This window comes from Natrix helvetica, assembly GCF_964273705.1.
Source record: "Natrix helvetica genome assembly, chromosome: 4".
In the NCBI taxonomy this organism is placed as follows: Eukaryota; Metazoa; Chordata; class Lepidosauria; order Squamata; family Natricidae; genus Natrix; species Natrix helvetica.
In genome coordinates, this window is record NC_138550.1 from 25,686,245 (window position 1) to 25,710,803 (window position 24,559).

General features: G+C 38.5%; 1 protein-coding gene across 1 annotated transcript; it reads left to right on the top strand.

Moving 5' to 3' along the window:
* The first annotated feature begins 1,222 nt into the window (after positions 1-1,222).
* Positions 1,223-23,608, top strand: KL (klotho). The gene is made up of 5 exons (XM_081953291.1): positions 1,223-2,060; positions 11,087-11,597; positions 13,193-13,458; positions 13,995-15,111; positions 16,375-23,608. Exons 1-5 carry the CDS (start codon positions 1,305-1,307, stop codon positions 16,770-16,772), a joined length of 3,048 nt encoding a protein of 1,015 aa, XP_081809417.1. The 5' UTR covers positions 1,223-1,304; the 3' UTR covers positions 16,773-23,608.
* The last annotated feature ends 951 nt before the right edge of the window (positions 23,609-24,559 follow it).

Genomic DNA, 24,559 nt, shown 5'->3' on the forward strand with positions numbered 1-24,559 from the left:
TTATTTTTCTATGGCTTCCTTTAAGTATGCACGTGGGCTGCACTGCAGCCTTCCCCCAGGTCTTGCTTTTTAGGAAGCATACAAAATATGCAAATACAATATCGTCATAATAGAGTACTTGAACAGCGCATGAATAAAACATCAGTATTAAATATCTGCTCTGAGAGAGACAAAGAAGCCCCATACAGGACCAAAATATAATAAAATGCCCGGTTTTGCTTCTGTTATACAATTGTAAGACATTTGACCTTTAGGTTATTTTAACACAAACCAGTGGGTTAGTTTAATGCAGGGGTGTCCAAACTTGGGAACTTTAAGACTTGTGGACTTCAACTCCCAGAATTCCCCAGCCAGCTGGCTGGGGAATTCTGGGAGTTGAAGTCCACAAATCTTAAAAGTTCCCAAGTTTGGACACCCCTGGTTTAATGAAATTAAATTATGTTAGATTTTATGAATCACTTCTGTAGACCTTCTTTTATCTTGACTTTGAACAACCTCCCAGAGTCTGCTTGGGTTGTGGTGAGTGATCTTCCTCTCTGTACTTAACAAGATCAGTTGTTCTACTACTTTGAAACAAGTTGTGAACTGGACAAACTGATCAACAAAGCTGTGCTTTAAAGGCCAATGGAAACATTCATATTCAATATAAAGGCCGAGTAACGTTCCTCCAAGTTTGAACTCCTGTCTGAAAAAGGATCCCAGAAAATTGAACAATAACGTTCCTCCGGGTGTTATTCTTTTATTTTTCTCCATTAAGCAAACCAAGCATCAGTAGGTAAACTGTACCAGGGAATCACCGGCAGAATCTGACATCCAACTGGGGGGGAAATAAGTTTCAGAGGAAAAGCAAGCTATTCACCTCCCTCCCGCTCTTGACTCCGCGTTGTGGGAGCGAGCTGGTGTTGGAGCGTGGATGGCCGTCAATTTACCGCCGGAAAGATGAGGGACGGCGGGGCGCCTCAGGACTTTATCTCTCTCCCCACTACCATCCCCCCTCCCCCCCCAGGAGCCGTCCGAGGAGGGCAAGGATCGTGGCTTCCCTATCTCCTCCCTCTCCTCCGTTTCTCTCCCTTCTGCTGATTTGGAGCAACTTGGTTAACCTCCCCACTCCTTTTTTCCATGGGGGAGGAGGAACCGCCCCCTCCCGACGCGGTCCCAGGTAATTATTAATAGCTCCGCGGGCAGGGCAAAGCAAGGAATAAACTGGGGTTGACGTGGGGGGGGGGGCAGCGGGAGGGAAGGCAGCCGGCAGGCACTGTCTCTTCTCACCCGCATCTGTTCCTGGACGTCTCCCCGCCAGCGGAATGATTCCCGCCGTGACGTCGGGGCTGCCGTTCCTCGTCCTGGGAATGTTCCTTTGCCGCCCGCTCGCTGGAAAGCCAGGCCATGGCGAGGCCACTTGGTCTCGCTTCGCCCGCCTGCCTTTCCCGGACGACGCGCTCTTTCTCTACGACACGTTCCCTCGGGGCTTCCTTTGGGGGGCCGGGAGCGCGGCGTATCAGGTGGAAGGCGCCTGGAACCGGGACGGCAAAGGGCCTTCGGTGCTGGACGCCTTCACGCACCGCTCAGCCGCGGCGTCTTTTGGAAACTCGGCCGAGCTGCCCTCCTGGGACTCGGCCAGCGGCAGCTACGACCACGTCGAGCGCGACCTGGACGGCCTGAGCGCCTTGGCGGTCTCCCACTACCGCTTCTCCCTCTCCTGGGCGCGCCTCCTACCGAACGGCACGGCGCCCGCCAACCTCGCCGGCTTGCGCTACTACGCGCGCCTGCTCTCCGGCTTGCGGCAGCGTGGCATCGAACCTGTGGTCACCCTCTACCATTGGGACCTGCCCCGGACCCTGCAGGATCTCTATGGCGGCTGGGAGAACCCGATTGTCGTCGAATTTTTCTTGGACTACGCCCAGCTCTGTTTCCAGCACTTTGGCCGCCAAGTGCGCTTCTGGCTCACCATAGACAACCCTTACCTCGTGGCGTGGCACGGCTACGCCACGGGCAGGCTGGCCCCGGGGGTGCGAGGCGGGCGGAAGATGGGCTACAAAGTGGCGCACAACCTCCTGAAGGTAAGGATGGAGTACAGAAAGGATCCTCGGCTTCTGTGGGCCTAGATGCTGTTCTTTGCAAAGCACTGTTTCCTTGAGCTTCTTGCTCCAAGTAGCTGGCCAGACGCTGACTTTTATCCAGGATAATGAATTATCTCCTTGAGACATACCCGGATTCCTGTCCTAAAGGTGCTTTTTCCAAGAGGCAATTTCTGGTTTTTTGGTGAAGATGTTTCGTTTCTCATCCAAGAAGCTTCTTCAGTTTCTTGGATGAGGAGGGAAACATCTTCAATGAAAAACCAGAAAGTCCAATTGCCTCTTGAAAAAGCACCTTTGGGACAATCATGACCTGGATGAGTGAGAATCTCCATAGACATTTACCCGGATTCCCGTGTTTCCATCCAGTAGGCCTTTGTTACTCAGGCTGGCTGAGAGTTCTGAGGAGTTGAAGTCTAATAGTTATGGAGGCCACCAAGTTGGCTTGAGATTGATCTTTATCTTAGAGCAGGCCTGTTCCAGTTAATATTCCATCCCTGTGCCATTGTAAGTTAAAGGTAAAGGTTCCCCTTGCACATATGTGCTAGTCGTTCCTGACTCTAGGGGGGGTGATGCTCTTCTCCGTTTCAAAGCCAAAGAGCCAGCGCTTGTCCGAAGACGTCTCCATAGTCATGTTGCCAGCATGACTAAACACCAAAGACACAGAACACTGCTACCTTCCCACCAAAGTGGTCCCTATTTTTCTACTTGCATTTTTAATGTGCTTTCGAACTACTAGGTTGGCACAAGCTGGGACAAGTAACGGGAGCTCACTCTCTTACACGGCGCTAGGGACTTGAAATGCTGAACTGCCGACCTTTCTGATCGACAAGCTCAGCGTCTTAGCCACTGAGCCACCACATTTGTACTCGGAAGCAATTTCCAGTGCGCTTTGGTAGGGTTTTACTCCCAGCTAATATAGAGTTAAACTGTTAGACCTTGGCAGCAAATAAACAGTCTTGAGGCAGATTAAACATTAAATTATTACAGTTTAATGTTACTAGATTATGGCAACATTTCAAGAGTTGCCCCAGCTGTAGATTTAAACACAAATGCTAAGATTTGCAGCAAATTAACATTTGAGTAAATTGCCATTTGACAGAAAATTTCAAATGGGAATGAACAGATAAATAACATAATAGGAATAGACACAGATACGGAAAACCTTGCTTCACATGGATTTGTCTGGCTAGTATGAATAGAAATGAGACACTTTCCTGACATTTAACCCACTTGGTAATGAAAACAAATCACAAGACATCCTGCAGTAATTTAATAGGATTTTATTGCTACTCTTCACTCACTTATCAACATGAAGGTATGTAACAGTTACAAAAAGTGTTACTGGTCGCATTCTCTACACTAGTGTTTTCTCAATCTTGGCAGGTTTAAAATGCAAGGACTTCAACTCCCAACTTCTTAAACCTTCAGAGGTTGAGAAACAGTTCTCTATACCTTTGTGTTCCCATGAACTTCTTTGACATTCCTGGATCTCTGAAACAAAGATCAGAAAGCTGAATTTTAAAAAAGTATCAGGCAAGAAGAGAAGTTTTCAACACTAAAGTTGGACGTAACTCATTAGGGAAAAATGCTTGAGTTTAGTGACAGCCTAGTTGGCTTGCTTGAGAGATATGTTTCATTGATAAAAAAAAATAGAGGGCAAATAGATTCCACTGTGTGAATAAAATTTACCCCATTAGCAATAATATTCTCAATCTCCGACCATTCAGTAATTATCTGATTTTTCTTTGATGTTTTTTATCTCAGTGCAACATCTTAATTTAACATTTTAATATTATTAATCACTTCTGTTTTTCACCTACCAATCTATGTGTATATATAAAGATACAGTAGACATAGTTTTTTTTTCAAATCTATATTTTTCTAAGAAAGAACATGATGGAAAAACAATCATTTTTTTGTCATTAGAAAGGTTTGAGGGATTGCTTTACATAAAACATGGCTTGAACATACCCACTTTTTTGTAATGGCAGTACTCAGAGGATAAATAGTTGTTGGAAACTGTTTTATAAATGCTACTTAACCTAATAACTCTATTGCCCTTTTGACATGGATTTTTTAAAAAGATCTTTTGAAGACCTTTAAATATTTTAAAGATGTCTGAAATTACAATGATCTATCAAATGTAAAAAGTTAACAGAACTTTTAATAAGATACATTCTACTTGTGGCTAAAAGTATATTACAATATAAGGATATTAGATAAAGACATTAAAGTAGCAAAGATTAGCACTGCGTGGACTATGAAAACTAAACAAAGTGCCAGAACAAATAGATTACATGTGAAATGGCTGATTAAACTATTTCAACAAAAGAAGTCATAATAGTGATAACATATTACAGCTACTGAAACTAGTGCAATAAACTATTCCTACCGGTATTGAATTTAAAAAAATCAAAATATAGAGGATTCACTATTTTTTTCAAGTCCAATAGAAATGTGAAATGCATAGACTATTAAATGGAACTGATTTGGTCTGTTATCTAGTCCCTGAATTTAATAGGTTTAAATGGTGATTGTGTGATTCCGGGACACTAATAAATACATGTCAGTTGCCAAGCACTCAAATTTTGGTCATGTGACCATGGGAATACTGTAGTAGTTATAAATGTGAAGACCCATCATAAGTCACTTTTTCAGTGCCATTGTAACTTCAAATAGTCGCTAAACTAATGGTTGCAAGTTGAGGACTATTGTACACAACTATATAATCCTTCTATATGCTTCATTACTTGGAAGTAAATCCTTCCTGGGAAAAATTAATCTGTATCGTTTGCCACTGACTTGATGGCAGTCAAATCTTTTCCAGCCAGGAGGACATATCACTCCACAAGGTGTATAACAGGTGTATCAAACTCAATTTCATTGAGGGCCACATCAGGATTGTGTTTGACCTCGGTGTGTCTATGGGGTGGCGGTGGTCAGGCTGGGCGTGGCCAGTTCGACATTACTCATGGAGACATAAGTGGTGGAAGCCTGGATGGGGTTGGGGGTATCCTCCTCCAGCCCTCTGCCGGTGAAAATGGAACTCACTGTTTTCAGGGAGGCCCTGTGGGCCTAAGCATCTGCTGGTCAGCCTTGAGTTTGACAAACCTGGTGCATAATGTGGCAGTCTTAATTTATTTCATGATTTGAAGGATTTGATAAGATTAAGGTTTTTATGCATGTACAGTTTTATAGTTCTTTACAAGTCACCAACAGTAAAAATCAAGAGTACTTCTCAGCCAAACATCATATTGGCATCAATTGTTAAAATAATTGTGCAATTGTGACCGTGGGATATTAATGACACTTACAGTGTAGAATCTCTATTAACTCCAGCATCTCAAGTAGATCTGAGTAATTTGTATTAGTGTCTATCAAAACCAGCACAATATCACAATTTTCAGCAGACGTTTCTATTAAGAAGAATATAAAATCAGAAACGGTTGTGAAGGCTATTTCATCATTTAAAACTGTAAACAATGATTTCTTCAAAATGTTGCACGTGGCAGTTAAAAGTGAAGCAAAATATTTTTTTTAAAAAAAGAATGTGGAATTAATATATTTAACATTATTAAAAGTCACTGCAGTAATTAATGTAATAAATTAATTAAGTAATTGAAAATACCTAAAATGGTTTGGAGAGTTTAAAAATGAAGATGTAACAAAGATGGTTGCATGCAATGTTCACAATAATATTAAAAATGATCAGGCACGAAGATAATAACAACTTATTTAGATGCACTTTCTAAAAAAAAAGAATTGTGTCAATAAATCTAACACCTTCATTTTTGTTATCACTTCATCAATTTTATTTGCAAGGCCTTGGCATTCTATATAATTTGGGGCCATATAATTCTTGTGAACTATCCTATATGTATACTGGGGGTTACAATTTGTTTATTGCATTAGAGATTAGATTAATTACTCATCTTCTGTTTCCTGAAGCTTTTCAGCCATAAGGCTTGATTAATGTGCCTTAATCAGTGAAATGAAATTGAGTTAAACAACTGCTGCATCTTGTCTTGTGCACTGAACAGTGACAAGTTCTTCACATAAATATATTATAACAATATTTGTCAAATATGTGAGAAAGTTTTGAGATTAGAAGCTTTAATTAACAAAGATCAATGTCAAGAAAAGATGAACCCCTGGAAAAAATGATTTGTGGCACAATCTTGTGCAAAGTTGTTCAGGTTTAAAGAATGAACATAAGGAAGAGTTCCAAGTATAGATTTTGCACAAAAGTTTTTCCAACCAACATAACATCTTTAGTTAAAAAAATGGATAGCAGATGAAAAACCTTTGCTTAAAATTCTGATAAAAATGCCTATCAATAAGGATTGGTTACACTAAACTCACGAATGTAGGTACAAAGGAAGATTAATGTTATGCAAATTCCTGGGCAGTTGCGCAAGCAAAAAATAAAAATAGCAAAAATGAAGCAGGCATCAATAAAATGTGCTCAGTTCAAGAAGAGAAATAAAAAGATGCAGTTTTCATGCTGGGAACAATTCCTAACATACTAGCTATGTTTTGCATGCTTGATTTATGACTATAATGGAGCCGGGAACTTCCGTCATAGGTCATGGTGGTTGTAAGTCAAGGCCCCCACATGACTGGACCCAATATTATGATGTTTTTGTGGCAGTTGTTAATGAATGCCATGCCTCAGTCATTAAACAAATCCATGTATTCCTATGGGTGTATTTTACCGGAAACCAACAAAAAAAGTCAGACATTGAGGTAACGTGACTGGAACACTGCAATCAACCATAAAGGTGGGTCAATTGCCAAGTGCTCGAAATGCAATTAGGTGACTACAAGTTGTTTGTATAGCTGTTGAAACTCTGGAACCGGTTGTACATAACTTTTGGCAGGTCTGTCCTAATTCGGAATGCTAAGGGACCAGTCATTAAGTGAAGACTACTTGTATATTTAATTGGGTTCTCATGCCAGTAGAACAGAATTCAGTGCAACAAATTCCACTTTCCTTTTGCTTATTGCTTAAATCTGGAAGGATTATGGGCATTCAGGTAGAGTGCTTCAGGAAGAGAAAGGGAAGTTCAACAATAAAGTCTCTTTGAGTAGACTTCACCTTCCAAATAGTATACTAGCCCTCCCAAATAGCAGGGCTATTTTAACATTGCCTTCATCCAGGGTTCATTTTTGACTTCCCAGTCTAGCCTTGATCGTTCTGGCATCATTTTTCTGTTTATGTCCCTTCCCTTTTAGGTTCAATGGGAATGTATCTTTGATCCCCACTGTCATTAAGGCAAGAGTTGTTAAGAATAAGGGAATTGTCTTTTTTGATTTCTGAAATATGACGTTCGTGCCACAACAGTTCCTCCTCATGCTTCTTATTTGTTGTCTGTCACATCCTGTCAGATATAAATAACCAAGAGCTTTTGTTGAATTCAAAGCACAGAAGAGTTTGTTACCTATACACAAGAATCTAGTCAACTAAGCGTCAAAGCTAAATTTGCTCTAGATAAAGGTTAACAGAATTCACAGAAGGCTGGGCTGGGTCTCTTGTGGTAACATAACAACTCCAAACTGATGACATGTTTAACCCACCTTTCAGCTCAACCTGGTCTTCTCCTATACATCCTGAATGTCACTTCGACATTTTCAGCTTTTCAACTTGCCACTCTGGTAAACAACCCCCCCCCCCCAGTTTTTTTGCATCTTCGTAATATTTTCTACTTTGTTTTCAGTAAATTATGCCATTTTTTCTTAACCTTCTATATTAGCTGTTATAAATTTCTCACATGATAAAAAAAATGCTGATACTTTTTATTCAATAATTTATATTTATAGATGACTGGAAACTATTTTCTCTTTGCTGAAAAAAGAGAATAATGAACTTGTGATTTATGGGTTTGAGGATTGAAAAAAGTGGCTTATGAAAAGAGTAAAATTATGATGTAACTCTTAGAGAAGGTAAAATTCAAATGCATTTACATGTGCTGTCAAAAAAATTAGAACTGCTTCTTTATAATTCCTGCCTTCCTGCCAGCAAGCCAGCCACCCTCCCTGCCTCTTTTTCCTTTCTATTTCTTACTTACTTTCTTTCTTTTCTAATATTTCTATTGTTTTTAAATTTAAAATGTATCTTTTAAATATCTTACATAAAAATTGTACCAAAATAATAACAAAAAAGGAAATTTACTGATACTGATCCCAGGGCATAGTAGGAATATTGAAATGGCTATTTACGGACACCTACAGTATATGGCCCCTTGGAATAGGAGAAGAACATTTATCCAAGGCCCTATTTAAATATGGGAGCCAGTTTTGTTAAAAGGCTAAGAAGTTTTACTCTTATTTGACTGCTGATTTTTCAGTTGTATTAAAATTTCGTGATGATGAATCCAAAATGCAGAGAAAATTTCACAAAGATGCAAGTATAATGCAATCTATATATACGACCTATAAATAACTCCCTGAAAATCAGACCTCCCTGGATAATAAGTGTTAGATACTTGTTCTAACTACACTGGTTTCCACCAAGGTCTTCTGTTCCGGCGGGAACAGAGGTTTAATCCTACTGGTCGAAGGGTCTGACAGCTCCCTATAAAAGGGCTGCTGTCAGATTCAACCTTTCGCTGGATTGTTCTCACTTGTTGTACTTAATAAACAGCTGTTGTTACCGTTGAGCCTGTGTGTGCCTATCCATTACCCAATCTAACAATAAACCCAATCGGGCTTTTGACTACATGCGCTAAAATAAGCCTTCCCCTGAAAATAAGACCTCCCCGAAAATATTGCAACACAGCAGCAGCCATGAGATGACCATGCTTGCCACCTCCTGCACCTCAAAAATAATAAGACCTCCGTGAAAATAAGGCCAAGGGGATCAAAAGAAAATAAGACCCTGTCTTATTTTCAGGGAAACACAGTGATAGTACTGTGGTTTGTCAAACTTTTAGTGTGCTCTGTTTAGTTCGTAATTGGTGGGATGAGGTATAAATTGTCAGTATTATTTAATTCTAAACTTACTTTATCAGGTTATCACAACAGACATCAGTTATCCTTTTGTGTTTTCTCATGCACAAATTCTTCCTCTGCAGTTGAGAAACAGACATGCCACATGATCCAATTTGTGAGAACATCAATTTACATTTAATTTTTCAAAACTTCATAGAAAGTAAAGATAGCTAGTTAGATTTCATTCTAGAAGTTTTTACTTTTTCACCTCATCCTTTGGTCTTGATTAGATGTCTCTGGCTGCTACTTCCCTTGCCAAATGTAATAAGTTTCAATAAATCAGTTTAGGGTTAGGGATACATGTACATGACAGCATAACAGACCCAATCTGGATTAATGGGGGGAGGGAGCTGGAAAAGAGATAAAAATATTTCTTCCTTTGACCTCAATGTAGTTCAACTTTCTACATTGACCTTCAGTAAAAAAAAAAAGCTGTCTATTTCTTGGTATTTATCAGCTACCTGTGAAAGCTCTAGGTGGTTTGCAAAACACTGTAACAAAAATAATAAAATCGCGTTCCACTAAAGTATAAATAAATAAATCCAACCTGCTTAAATAGAAGTAAGCACTAGATGCTAATCTCTGAAAAAATGTATGAAAAGCCAAGTTTTAACTGCTTTGTCGAATATGACAAGGGTAGTCGTCATCCAGACCTTGGTGGAGAAGGAGTTCTAAAGGGCTGAAAGAGTGATAGAGAAGCAACCCTTCCAGGCCACAAACCACATTTACCTTGTGAGTTGAAGGAATTTGCCGCAGCATCCAAGTTCTTGAGCCTGTAAGATTTTAAATGTTAATACAATAATTTGAACTGTATATTATTTTTGTCTTTTCACTTTGACTAATGTCTGAGAAACCTGGAAATGTATCTAGGACATTAATTTTGGTCGGCCTTTTTACTAGAGGTTTTTGTGTATATTAGGGCTTCAGCATCTTTATTGCAAGAATCTGGATGGTAGGGAAACTACTGGCAGAAGAGGCATGCTGAGGATACTGTCAGTCTGATTATTCTAACTGGTGGAGTCCAGGAGAAGAGCCACCTCTCTTGTTGTTTCTGCCCTTTGGAACATGTTGTCCTCCGATGTAAGGGTGACCCCAACCCTCCTATCTTTTTGTAAGGGCCTAAAGACCTGGCTTTGCTAGTTGACTTGGCCATCAACGTGGGAACAGCACAATGGAAATGGTTGATCGAGTAACAACAGATCCCACCTCCTCCACTCTGCCACCACCCTACCCATGTGTAATTACAGTTTAATTATTGGTTTTAACATATTTATATTTTAAATGTATATCGATAGATTTCTATGATTGTAAGCCACCCAGAGTTACTTTGTGTAAGATGCACAGCCAATAATTTTATAGATAGACAGAAAGACAGGGATGGATGGATGGATGGATGGATAGTCATTTCTTTCAGTAGTTGATCAGATGTTTGTAGTTCAGTTATGGTAATCTTCAATTTACCCTCTTTGAGTAAATAACATGAAAATGTTAGAAGAAAAAGAGTATGAGCATGAATATAAATAAGAATATGAATTGGAGTAAGAGCTATTTGGCATAGTAATTGATTCTGATATTGAGATTGGAACACTTTAAATGCAGGGGCCATTGTTTAGTTATGATGTGTTTGTTTTTGTCATTTACAGCTTTTGTCTGCATAGCTGGTTTTTTTGTTTAATCTTGTGTGTAGACAGTTTGCTGCCAAGTGATTTGTTATTTTTAATTTTGTTGATGGCCATTACATCATTTCAAATAGGTGCTGTGGGGTGAGGACATGCTTTGACCCTGTTACAATTCAGTCGAGATGGATGAAATATTTCAGGTCAACATTCAAAGTCATGGTGAACTTTTCTTTTCGTGTTAGCAGAATAGGGCTGGTATTTCCTCCCAATTCACACCCAGCTTTTAAAGCCACAGAAGCCATTCATTTTGCTGTGGTTACTTAAGCATTGCCATAGCCTCAATTGTTGATTAGTGACTAACATAATTGGTTCACTATTGCATTTCTTTCTTTTCTTCAGGCCCATGCCAAAGTGTGGCATCTTTATAATGACAATTTTCGTCCTACTCAAAAAGGTCAAGTATCAATTGCTTTGAGTTCTCACTGGATAAAACCTCAAAACATGACCAAAAAGAATATAAAGAGTTGTCAGAAATCTCTTGACTTTGTGCTGGGCTGGTTTGCTAAGCCTATATTTACTGATGGAGACTACCCTCAGAGCATGAAACGTTACCTTTCCTTGACATTACCAGAATTCACTGATGCAGAAAAGAACTTAATCAGAGGAACGGCTGATTTCTTTGCTCTTTCTTTTGGAGCCACATTAAGTTTTAGTCGTGTGGATCCAGACATGCTGTTCCAGCAGCAGCAAACACTGAACCTGAGGCAGCTACTTTACTGGATAAGCAGGGAATATAATCCATCACAGATATTCATTGTGGAAAACGGTTGGTATGTTTCTGGAACTACAACGACAGATGACGCCAATTATAAGTATTACCTTAAAAATTTCATACTGGACACATTAAAAGGTAAGTTGTCTTTAGCATTCTGGTCAGGATATATTAATTTATAATGATTAAGTGAAGCATTTTTATCATGTCTATTAAATAAGTTCTACCATGTTTCCCTGAAAATAAGACCTCCCCAGATAATAAGCCCAATTGGGGTTTTGAGCACATGCGCTAAAATAAGCCCTCCTAGAAAATATTGCAACACAGCAGTAGCCATGAGGTGACCACGCTCGCCAACTCCTGCACCTCAAAAATAATAAGACCTCCCCAAAAATAAGGCCAAGCACTTATTTAGGGGGGGGGGGTCAAAAGAAAATAAGACCCTGTCTTATTTTCAGGGAAACACGGTATTTGAACATTAATGAACAGGTATTTCCATACAGAGGGTTTAAGCAGTATGCAATTGTTTTCCTTTTTTCTTTCTTAATATGTCATTTTCTTAGTAAAGAAAACACAGTATGAAAGGAGATACTGGAAAAATAGGGGAAGATTACAACTGAAAGGCCATATAAGCTGAATTTCTTGGAAAGTTCCATACATGAGGGGAAGTGTTTGTGAGAAATCTTGATTGAATGAGATTACCATCTTGTTCCAAAAAGAAAAGATTTACCATTTATCATTGCAAAAACATTTTCTGAACAAGAACTGATATTATCTAAAAGGTTGAATCATGGCAACTGGACCAAATTTTGTTAATCTCAGATGCTTCGTTGCATATCCAACCAATTTCATCAGTTGAAAAAAATAAATAGGCAGAAAGAGAACTCTTGCCACACCAACTTCTGGAGTTTCTTTCAAAATTGTATTGCAATATGTCAATGAAGACTCAGTAAGACTCAATATGCAGCTGTAAATCAGTTATATATATATATATATATATATGTATATATATATCTATTTATGCTTCTTTGAAAATGAACTCAAGTGTTGATAAATGCACCAGGAGGAACAATTAATTTTTATTTTCAAATAACAGTTAAACTATATCATTTCCATATGGAAAATTACGTTTACTATACACTGGTGTCAGGTTGTATTAATTTTTGTAGCTCTTGCTAAATTGTGGTAAGTTTATAATTCTAAATTCAATTAACACGTGTTTACTATTACAGTTTATATCTTGCAAACTAACACAAACTTACAATAAAACAGACAAGACATACATATGCACGCTACTTTGTGTGTATTTTAGATATTATAGTAGGGGGATTGCAAGAAAAGAGCCTATATTTAAAAAGGTTGGGAAACCGTGCCTGCATATATTTGCATGTCTGTTTTTGCTATCTTGTATAATTTCCATACTAATGACTTACAGCATTTTCTTAGTATCACCCAGCCATTGTTGAAGTGATGTTATTGTAATAATGCCTACCCGTATTTTGGATTCAGTATTTCTTTTATTGATTTCTGCCAGCCCATCAAATTTGCTTCTGTTCTCTTTCTTTCTTTTTTATTCTAGCCTTTTTAACCCTCCAGCTCTTTTTGAACTGCAACTCTAAAATTCTCTGGAAGGCTCTATTAAGCCAAAGTTTTTTTCTGCAAAACAGATGTAACTGTTCAGAAGTGTTTAAGGAACAGAGAAATTAGTTCTGTATTTATTGTTTATTCTTCAGCTATCAGATATGATGGAGTTGCTGTGATGGGGTATACAGTTTGGTCCCTAATGGATGGCTTTGAATGGTTCAGAGGCTACGTTCGACGGGGCTTATTTTACGTTGACTTTCAAAGCCAGGATAAAAAAATGATAATGAAATCTTCAGGTTTGTTTTACCAAAAGCTGATTCAAGACAATGGTTTCCTCCCAACACCAGAAACCCAACCTTTTAAAGGGACATTCCCCTGCAATTTTGTTTGGGGGGTCACAGAAAGCTTTCTTCAGGTAAGACAATTGAGAAACCAAATGAGATTTTTTTTAGTCTTTCTTTAGTGCTAATAGAGGATGATTTTGTCTGATTCAATACAAGTATTTTATAATCGTACCAATTTGATGGAATTCTCTGATAAAGCTCTTCATAAATAACACATCTCTCTCTGTTTCATATGGGAACTATATGTACATATCTAGAGATCAACTACAAAATTTATTATCTTTCAACTTTTGTTATTTCCCTACTGTATAGGGACATTTTATTTCTCCTAAGGAACCTACATGTTTGTATTTATAAACCGCCCAATTCACATTAAGTGTGAAGAGTGGTATAGAAATTTGATAAATGATAAATAAATAAACCAATGGACAGTATAACATTTCCTTATAATAGATCTGTTGGCAGAAATACGGAATACACTCAGAGATGACTGTATGTTTGCAAAAAAAGAGATACCATTTTCAGTTGCCTTTCTGATAATATTAGTTTGTTGTTTGCTTTTTCTATTTGTGACAGATTTAATTCCTTTCTCCCTCTTTGTTTCTAGATAGATGCAAAACGATCTCAGTTTACTAACCCTAATATTTATTTATGGGGACTTCACCAAACTAAGAATCTCCTCAAAATTGATGGAAGTGGTGTCCTGAAACTCAAGCCTCACTGTGTTGATTTTCCTCATGTCAGACTCCAGATTTCTTTACTTCAAAAAATGCACATCACACACTTTCATTTTTCACTAGCGTGGTCTTTGATCCTTCCTCTTGGCAACGAGACAAATGTAAACCAAACACTTCTATTTTATTATCAGTGTATTTTCAATGAACTGATAAAAGTTAATATTACTCCCGTAGTTGCTTTGTGGCAATCTAAAGCTACGAATCAAGGGCTTCCTTTTTCACTGGCCAACAATGGAGGATGGGAGAGTCAACATACCGTGGAAGCTTTTGTTGAGTATGCTCAGTTCTGTTTTAAAAACTTTGGACATCAGGTCAAATTTTGGATCACCATGAATCAACCCAATGTAGAGAACCTGACATACAAAGCTGCACATAATCTCTTGAAAGCTCATGCCAAAGCATGGCACTTGTATGATAAAAAATTCAGAAAGATTCAGAACGGTAAAATATCAATTTCCTTATATGCTGACTGGGTTGAGCCTGCCAGTCCCTTTTCAAAAAAGAGCAAGGAAGCAGCGAGGCGAGCTTTGGAATTTGACATTGGCTGGCTGGCAGAGCCAATTTTTGGGTCTGGTAATTATCCAGAAGTGATGCGACAGTTGCTTCACCAAAAAAATGATCTAGGTTTTCACAGTTCTCCGTTACCTTATTTCTCAGCAGAGGAAAGAAATCTAATACATGGCTCCTTTGATTTTTTTGGACTGAGTCACTATACCACAACTCTTGTTGGTTCCGAAAAGGACATTCCCAAAAAGTATGACCCCCTTCTTGATATCCAAACGGTAAAAGATTTAACTTGGCTAGAATCACCCAGCCAAACTCCAGTGGTGCCCTGGGGACTACGGAAGCTTCTCAATTGGGTTAAACATAAATACGGCAATATCCCCATTTATATCTTAGCCAGTGGAATCGATGATAACCAGGATCAGCCTTATGACAAGTTAAGGATACATTACCTGGAGAATTATATTAACGAAGCCTTAAAAGGTAAGGATCTTGTGAAAAAACATTAATGCTTTAATAATCATGCGTTTTGCTGCATTGGAACAATGTGTGGGAAAGGCAGAGGAAAATATACTAGCACGGTGGTTTCAGATTTTAAAGTAAATAAAAACTAAGAGTGTATAATGGCTTGAAGAAGGCAAGGCAAGGAATTCCAGGGCACACGGGTGCAAATAGCATCTGTCTGCATTGCAAGTCTTTAAACCAAACACGTTTTCTAGGATCACATTCTTTGAATAACATTTGGATCTTCAGAACCGAGGAGTAGCAAGGTTACTGAAAATTTGGTTTCACAAATGCAAAGCAGGGTGAAAATGTTCGTGTCTGAGAAAAAAAAATAACTTTTTTTTTTAGTATGAAACCATTGACTCTAAAGTATATATTTTATCCATGCAGTTAGGAGTCTTGTTTTGGTTGCCTTTTTTGTGCACAATCGCTTGTGCACATTTTATCTGTCTGTCATCCTATCAGCTTTTCTTCTTCCAAAGTTATACCACAGTGACACTTAAAAAATTGTAATGTGATTACATTTTGATATTTATATTTTAATGTAAAAGTAGGCATAGGAAACTTCACATTTGAAAAGTGTAATGAATTTAAACAAAGATTACCGTATTTTTGGAGTATAAGAGGCACCTTCCCCCCCACAAAAAAGAGTGTGGAAATGTTGGTGCATCTTATACACCGAATACAGCCATTTTTTGCCTCTTGAAGCCCCACCCCCGCATCCCATTTTTGTGAAAAACCGGCAAAAAACAGGCGTTTTTGCCTCTGGGTCAGAGGGAATGACCCATTTTTCGCAAAAACAGAGACTTTTTTTGCCTTCCCCCAGCCCCTAAAAGCACTCTGCAGGCTTCAGCAGGGCTGGGGAAGGTAAAAATGCCCCTGTTTCTGCAAAAAACGACCCATTTTCTGCTCGTTTTTCGCACAAAATGGGAGCATTTTTGCCTCCCCCCCAGCCCTGCTGAAACCTGCAGAGTGCTCCTGGGGGCTGGGGAGGACAAAAACTTTTTTTCTTACTTACCTCTTCGAAATCTTGGTGTGTTTTATATACTGCTGCATCTTATAGTCCGAAAAATACGGTATATTGTTTCTATCACTTCTTCTGTATTGGTCATGACATTTGTTGGGTTGCAAACTCAGTAGTCAAGAAATGTATACTAATGTACAAATAAGATTGTTGCTAAAATAAATACACCACTAATTTTTTGTTCTTTTGTGTGTGTGTGTTTTGTTTTTGTTTTTTAGCCTACACCTTGGATGATGTTAATCTCCGTGGCTATTTTGTCTATTCTTTCAGTGACAGAGGGAATTCCAGATCATATGGACTCTATCGTTACAGGATGAACAAGTATGAGGCAAAACCTTCACTGATGTACTATAGGCAGATAATTGAGAATAACATCTCTCCTGGCTCAGAAAGCCAAAACCAGCTCTGCCCCAAAGAGCTTCTTCGTTGCCTAGAATGTGAATCCTTACAAAGAAGAAAATTTTTATTGGTGTTTATATCATTCATCCTCTTTGCTTTCATTGTTATTATATTTCTGATGGCTTACTACTCCAAGAAGATTGAGAGAAGATCCAAATACCCATATCCAGTTCTTTGCCGCCTTTCACCTGTGTTACTTGGAAAAATCTGGAAATAATTATGCAGTAGGCTATGATTACGGTTGCAGTGTGTAGGCCATCTAATGCTGTGGTTTTCTAAACCCATAGGTGAATCATGTCCATGGAGTTTGTATGGGATTGGTGTTGGAATTTTTACTGTTAGTTCCTTAATATTGATTCCATCTCTCTTCCATCTCTCAATAGTTGCTTTGATTCATCAAGGGAGGAGCAGAACATTTCCCTCCCTTGCATAATTAGAAAGATATTCATTTGAGCAGATTATCTCTTGGTGAGGATGGGATTTGAAATGAATAACTTGTAGAAATGCTGAGAGGAGGATTGCTTGTTCAATATGCTGTCAGTGATGCCTTCTTTCAGTACACTCCCTTCTTCTCCCCTCTTTTCTATTTCCTGTTTTATACTCCAAAACTTGATTCACCTTCTTTGTGCATGAACATGCCTAGTTTTTTAATGAGCTAATTTTAATTCCTGTTCTTGGAACTAGGATTTTATTTCCATAATTTTGTAGCTCTCCTCGTTTCCTGATTATGTACCTATTTAGTCACTATGAGAGCCTCTTTTTTTTGCTGGAGGTTTAAAATTAGACTGATGAAGCTATTAATTTAGACATGTCGTATTTTAATAATAAACCTCTGGCTGTTGAATTCTCAGGATAAAATTAACACCTAAAGTCTTAGACTGTAAGAGCTCAGGGATAGTGCCTCTGATATTTAGGCAGAAGGCAGCATATTCAGTCCATGTATATAGTGTTTGGTCTAAATTATCAGTAGGTACAAATAATACTGTACTAGATGGATAAATGTTAAGTCAATAACTCTCTTCTTGCTGATTCTTAAAATGAAAACTCAACCTAAAAAAATCTAGCATATAAATAAGAATTCTCAACGCAAGAAAACCATCATCTTAAAACTGCATTTTCATCCTCTATGAAAATGTGAAGGTGCTGAACTAAATTTTTCTATAAAAAGAAAATTATAAAGTCAAATACAAATGTCTGAAGCATCGGGTTCCTGTAATGTTTTCAGTTAATTTATTTTTGTAAAAGGGACAGCCAGGGTAATTCTGCAGCTTGTCTTCTTTTTATTTGTTGATGTTGCTTACGCTAGTGAAATAATCTGTTTTATTGGATCTTACGTAGGAAATCTGTATATAGGGCTGGAGTAAATAAGACAACTGTTAAGCTGTGAAAGCAATATTAGTTAGACAGTAACTGCAAGATTGAATACTTTCAGGTAAAATAATGGAAGTCCTGCTCTGATCATTCCCTTGAATTGAGCCTTGAAAGGAAGGAAGTGGAACTAACAACCAACAGTTTTAAATCACTTCTAGCTTTTATGTTTTTAAAGTTTATTTTTTCCTATTAGCATTTGGTGCAATCTTTACTCTCATTTGCACTCATTCTGTGGAGATAGACAGTAGACAGACAGACAGATATAGGTAAATGCTTGATAGATAAAGATGATAGACAGCATGTGCTCATCCAAACTTTCTCCAATTGACACCTGCTAATTTACTGTTGACTCCCAAAATTCTCAACTTGGTTGGTGAAATTGCTGTACTCTAATTACAGACTGCAATAATAAAAATTTTTACAATAATTTAAATCCCAGAGGACATTAGCCAAATAAACATGCATATGATTGTTTAAGGTAAAGGTTTCCCTCGCACATAGGTGCTAGTCGTTCCCGACTCTAGGGGTGGTGCTCATCTCTGTTTCAAAGTTGAAGAGCCAGCGCTTTCTGACGACGTCTCTGTGGTCATGTGGCCAGCATGACTAAACGCTGAAGGCACACAGAATGTCGTTATCTTCCCACCAAAGATGGTTCCTATTTTTCTACTTGTATTTTTTACATGTTTTCAAATTGCTAGTTTGGCAGAAGCTCGGACCAGTAATGGGAGCTCACTCCGTTACGTGGCGCTAGGGATTCGAACCGCCGAACTGCCGACCTTTCTGATCAATGAGCTCAGCGCCTTAGCCACTGAGCCACTGTATCCCTGATATATGATTGTTAAAAGTGCCCATAACGTTTTTGTAAAAATGCATTTTAGGTTTTTTCTGCCCCCCCCTCCTCTCCACCCTCCTGCCCAATTTTTGCTGCTGTTGACTTCTTTCTCCCTTCTGTTCAATATGTTCAGTGGTTTGCCATTGCCTCTTTTCTAGGGTGGAGAAAATGACTGGCTGAGGGTGAATGAGCTGATTTTGTGCCTAAGGCAGGACTAGAATTCACAGTTTCTCAGTTTCTAACCTGATGCCTTAACAACTATATTAAAAAAATAGGTTTTTCCAGTTTTGAACATTATCAATACCAGATACTTCAAATAATCCTGTTAAATGCATTTTATCTTTATATGTAACAAAAATTCTACGTGATGAAGGATTTAACAGAAGCAGTGATAAGACAGACCATTTTTGTCTCTTGCATGGCATAATACATTTCCCATATTACATTGCATTTGGGGAATTTAAAATGTGGCTATTATATCTGCGAGCAGATTGCATAAAGTATGTTTTCTTAATACTATATATTTTGCTATTTATAAAGAAGGTAAATAATACTTGGGCCACATCATCCAGTATTTAATCTATATTGTGTAACAGGGATAACTATGGAGAAACTATTTTACTTACATAACATGCAGTATTTCTGTTCTTTTCATTCTTGACCAAAACAGCATGCAATAACTCACAATACAAATACAAAACAATAATGAAATAGAAACATTACACATATAATGTAAAACTTCATTATAACTTCCAAAAGTAATAATTGTACCCAATAATTTTAAAAAAGCACAAATTCAGTGCTAAAATAGAATAAAACAGAATCTTAAAATAACACCTTTCAGTATTCGGTGTGCAATACAGAAGAGTTTGGGTATAACAATATGTTTGTTGCAAGGGTGGGTTGCTTCTGGCGTTACTTCCAGTTCGCAACCCGCACACCAGAAGCGCACTGCACGTGCATGCACTTTTCAATTAAATTGTTCTCTGCGCATGCGCAGAACAATTTACAGTGAATTGCGCATGTGCAGTCTCTAAAATCCAAAATGGCGGTGGTCAAGCAGCAGCGCTGGTTCGGGGGCATGGCAAGCCTGGGTTGCCGGTTCTCCAATCCAGGCCTGAATTCCACTACCGGTTTGGCTGAGCTGGGCCGAACCGGCAGCAACCCACCTCTGATTTGTTGTCTCTTAAATCAGGGAGTTGTGATCCAGTCTATTGAAGAGCTGCACCCAATAACAGCAAGTGGAGAACTGCATTCTATAATAAAATATATTATGATTACGCTGTAAATGATAATTAGTGTGCATGTATATTTCTCCAGCATTGGAGGGAGGGGGGATGGGACGGCCCATTGGTTTTGTTTTGCTAGATGAAAATTCTTGTTACAATGCTAAAATTATCACTAGATGGGATTTAATCTATGTAAACAGTGTTCCTCAGTCTTTGCTATTAAAAAAAAAGTTTGAAAGCTTCTATTTTAAATTACACTTTGGTGGGTGGGAAAAATGATTATTTAATGGAAAAACAAGGACAACTGAGATGTGAAGCTTATTGCCCTGCGTTCATAAACCTATTTTTTCCCAATTGTAAATTGCACACTATTTCCCCCCTATTGTTTATTTAGCAACTGAATTTTGCATGTCACTTGTACAAATAGAGTCTATTATAAAATATGTATAAAAAGTGTAAAGTCATATTCTGAATAGTTTTGCAATCACCATCCATTGTTGCTGACTCTGCTTGGAAAATTCTATTTCATTCATGTGCTTTTTAATATTTCTAATAATGTCAAGCGTCGAGGAAATTAAGAAATTCAGACAGTTCAAGTGAGTATAAAGATTTATTGCAAGTTTAAGCTCTCTACAAGAATCTGAACTACTGTCAAGGGACATTTGCAAGAATTAAGTATAGAAAGAATTCAAGGTGGACTGGACTTAGATCTCGACTGATGATGAGTTTGACCCCCCCCTTGGGCTTAGCCTGGTCATCTCCTACAAATAACCTGAACATTATTTCCACCTTCCTGAAACCTATAAATGTGATATGATGTGAAGTCATATTAGAAAATTCCAATTATGTTTGTCTTACTGTATTTTATTGAATGAATGGTAGCAGAAAATATATTTGCAGAGTGAATCAAGTATTTGTCTTATTTATTATCTAATAAATTGAATTACAGTACTTTATTGCAGTAGTTCCATACTTTTTAGAAACAATTTGTTTATTTACTATTTTTGATTCAGCTAATTTTTATTTTTTTCATTTGTTTAATTTAAAATATTTAGGAATTGATTGTCTTATATGAAGAATTTCAAAGGCTAGGTGAAGTGTGTCCTGATCTGAAATTTTAATGCTTGAAAGTCCTAATCAGTTTGATCCTGCATCCTTATCAATTTAATTCAGACACTTGGCAGGAGGCTTATATTTATGATGGTTGCAGTGTCCTGGAGTCATGTGATCACTAAGCCATGGTGGCATAATAATGCAGTACTGAACGCTGTTTCTGTTGACTGCCAACTGCCAACAGTTCGGCAGTTCGATCCTCACCAGCTCAAGGTTGACTTCATCCTTCCGAGGTCAGTAATATGAGGACTATTGGGGGCAATATGCTGACTCTGTAAACCACTTAGAGAGGGCTATAAAGCACTATGAAGCGATAAAGTGTTATTGCTATTGCTATTTTGCGATCTTCTGACAAGCAAAGACAATGTGGAAGCCAGATTCACTTAAGAACTGTGTTACTAACATAACTGTGGTGGCTCACTTAACAACTATGGCACAAAAGGTCGTAAAATGGGGCAAGGTTCACTTAACACTGGTCTCAATTAGCAACAAACATTTTGGTCTCAATTGTGATCATAAGTTAAGGACTACCTGTACATTCAGAAGATACTTGGTTATTCATTATCCCAAAGGTGCTTTTTTCGAGAGGCAACTGGACTTTCTGGTTTTTCTTTGAAGATGTTTCACTTCACATCCAAGAAGCTTCTTCAGCAATGGCTGCTTCTTCTTCAAAGAAAAGTCCAGTTGCCTCTTGAAAAAAGCACCTTTGGGGCAACCATGACCTGAATGACTCAGAATCTCCATAGACATTTGCTGAAACATTAGTTCGTAAGTTAGGATGTTCTGTCATCATAAACTTCCTATGATTGCCTTGCGTTGTTTCCCAGAAAAAAGCTGCATAATGTTGCTGTGGTATCCACAAGGAAGGAGTCAAAAAAGTCAAAATGGCTGCAAGTGTGTGATCAAAGCCCTGTGTGTTTGGCGTGTACAGTATTGCAATGCATGTGCTGTTTATGGCATGTACAGTTTATGGCTGCATCCTAGACTTCAGAAGTTTATCATTTGCTTGATCAGTTGCTATGAATAGAGCAGAACAATTTACAAGTGGGCCTCTTATTGTTGGAAAATTGTGATGCAAATGGAAAATACAAATACCTTTCCTTTTGAGAATACAGTATAAGCTAATGATTAAAAAGGATGGAGGGAAAGGTGAGGGATTCTTGTTTTTTTCCCCCCAGAAGCTTCTGCAGAGTTTCAAATGTTCACATTCTTTTTTTTTTAAACATGCCTATCCATTATCTGCATGTTTTGTTTGGTTAGACTTGTATGGAAATTCTCTCTTTGGTTCTCAGTGACTGGTGTAGCTGAACCTCGAGTTACGTATATTCTCTGCTGTTGGGAAAGGGTTTGGCATAATTTGAGTAACAGTTTCTGCTAGATCAGGGGGAAAGTAAAAGAAAGAAAAAATGCAGAAACTTCTCGTGTTACACAAAGCACATAGAATAATGCTATTATTTGTACAATGTAGGCAGCTACAGTTAAGAAAGTTCAATTATTGAATTATTAACACAAGTCATAGTGGTAAGTTTGGTTTGATCTCTTTCTTTTTTAAAAAAAAAAAACCACCAATTTGTTGAACATTTGATTCTGGGCTGTTTTATGCATTTCCTCACCTGTTTTGCCATAAGGGGATTCTTACTAGGGAAGCTTGATAAGCTTATGGCATGTTGAACTACAAAAGATTCCATGTTGATTTGATTTTGATGTTATACCAAATTCAGGGTCTTTGGTTTTCATGTTTGATTTTTTCTCTCTCCCTACATCTGTTTTTCTTTTGCTCACTTGGTAGAGCTTACAGTGCATCTCACCCTTGTGGAGGTTTTCCTCCCATTGTTATTTTACCGTATCTTAAGGAGCAAAAGAATTTTGCAGTAAATCTTGGAATATATTTGGCACCTCCATTGGAAAACATAATGTGGAAAGCAAAATCTAGATCAAATCTATAGAGGATATGGCTCCAGGCTGCTGTGTGTAGCCCGGAGGCATTTTCTAAACATTTGGTAAATTCACCAATGTTTAATGTTGCTGCTGCAATTAAGAATCTGTTACCACTGTCCTGAAAAACCTGCTGTGCATCTTCAATGCCTTCAGGCTTCACTGACGCCAACAGCTGCAACTGTCAAACAGCTGACTGGTGCTCCAGTTACTCCTTTGTGACCCACAATAATTTTTAATTTATCAATGTGACTTCTACAAATTGGCCGGACGTGATCTAGATAGTTTTTAAACCTTCCTGTGGATAGACTAGGAGGCGGCACTTACTTTTTAAAATGTCTGCAGAGTTTTTCATTTTCATTTAACTTTAAAAACATGGCTTTTGCATTAGTGCTGGATTCAGTGGAAAGAATCCGATGCACATTAGTGGTGCTTTCTGCAATGATGGTATAAACAGGCAATCCTTCTGGATTAAACAAGTCAATCCAGGTAGTAGATGGCGAAGAAACAATCATTCATACCAATATTTTGGTACTTCCGTTAGGCGTGCAGGGAGCACATGCAGTTCACAGAGCTGGTACCATATGGACCTTCTGGATACTCTTCAGGGATAGCCCCATATAAAGTGCATTGCAGTAGTCCAATATGAAGGCGACTAGAACATGAATGACTGAGCAGGGCCTTTTGACTGAGAAACTGGCACAACTAGTACACCAGAAGTAGTTGTGGAAGGGCCCTCCTAATCACAGCTATTACCTTCTCATTAAGCAGGAGTCATGAAGCTACAAGGACCCCTATTGTGGACTGGATCTGTTTGGGACAATGCAAACCTCTAGTACCAAAGATGGTATTGTGTTTGAACCAATAGGTTTCCACATCCAAAGCCACTCAGTCTTGCTAGGGTTCAGCTGAAGCCTGTTTTCCCCCATCCAAATATTCACATTCTGCAGACACCCGAGGGGCGGAGGGGAGTTCATCATTTAATGTGGAGACATATCATTGGGTAGATTAGTATAGCGATGCTATCTTACCCCATGGTGAGGACAAAGCAGAGAACCGTGTGGAATCTCAAATAGAAAGGGCTGAAGACAGGATTTCTTTTTGGTTTTTAATTTCTTGAGCTTGAACAAATCTTTTCAAAGTAATTTGGTAAGTATTTTGTTTTGCTGTGGTATCTACATACATTTTAAAAAAAGTCGACATGCTCATTTGTCTTCTGGTAGATCGGCAGCTCAGATCGCTTGTGTGTTTAAATAATGGCTGCAGAAAGAACCTAAACATTTAGATCAGGGGTGTCAAAGTCAAGGCCCAGGGGCCGGATCTGGCCTGTGTGGTGCTTAGATGTGGCCCGCAGGGCTGCCATGGAAATAGGGAAGGACCAGCCTGCAGTGCCTGTCAGAGAAAATGGAGCTCGGGCTCCGTTTTCACTGACAAAGGGTTGCAGGAGGTCATTGCAGCCAAAAACAGAGCTCAGGAGTCTGTATTTGCTGGCAGAGCACTCAGGCCACCATAGGTGCTTCCCAA

Bases quoted from the DNA above. Each gene is read 5' to 3' on its own strand.
- KL (XM_081953291.1), top strand. From the start codon at position 1,305: ATGATTCCCGCCGTGACGTCGGGGCTGCCGTTCCTCGTCCTGGGAATG. The intron at 11,598-13,192 runs GTAAGTTGTCTT...TTTATTCTTCAG, and splicing joins CATACTGGACACATTAAAAG to CTATCAGATATGATGGAGTT. The intron at 15,112-16,374 runs GTAAGGATCTTG...TTTGTTTTTTAG, and splicing joins TATTAACGAAGCCTTAAAAG to CCTACACCTTGGATGATGTT.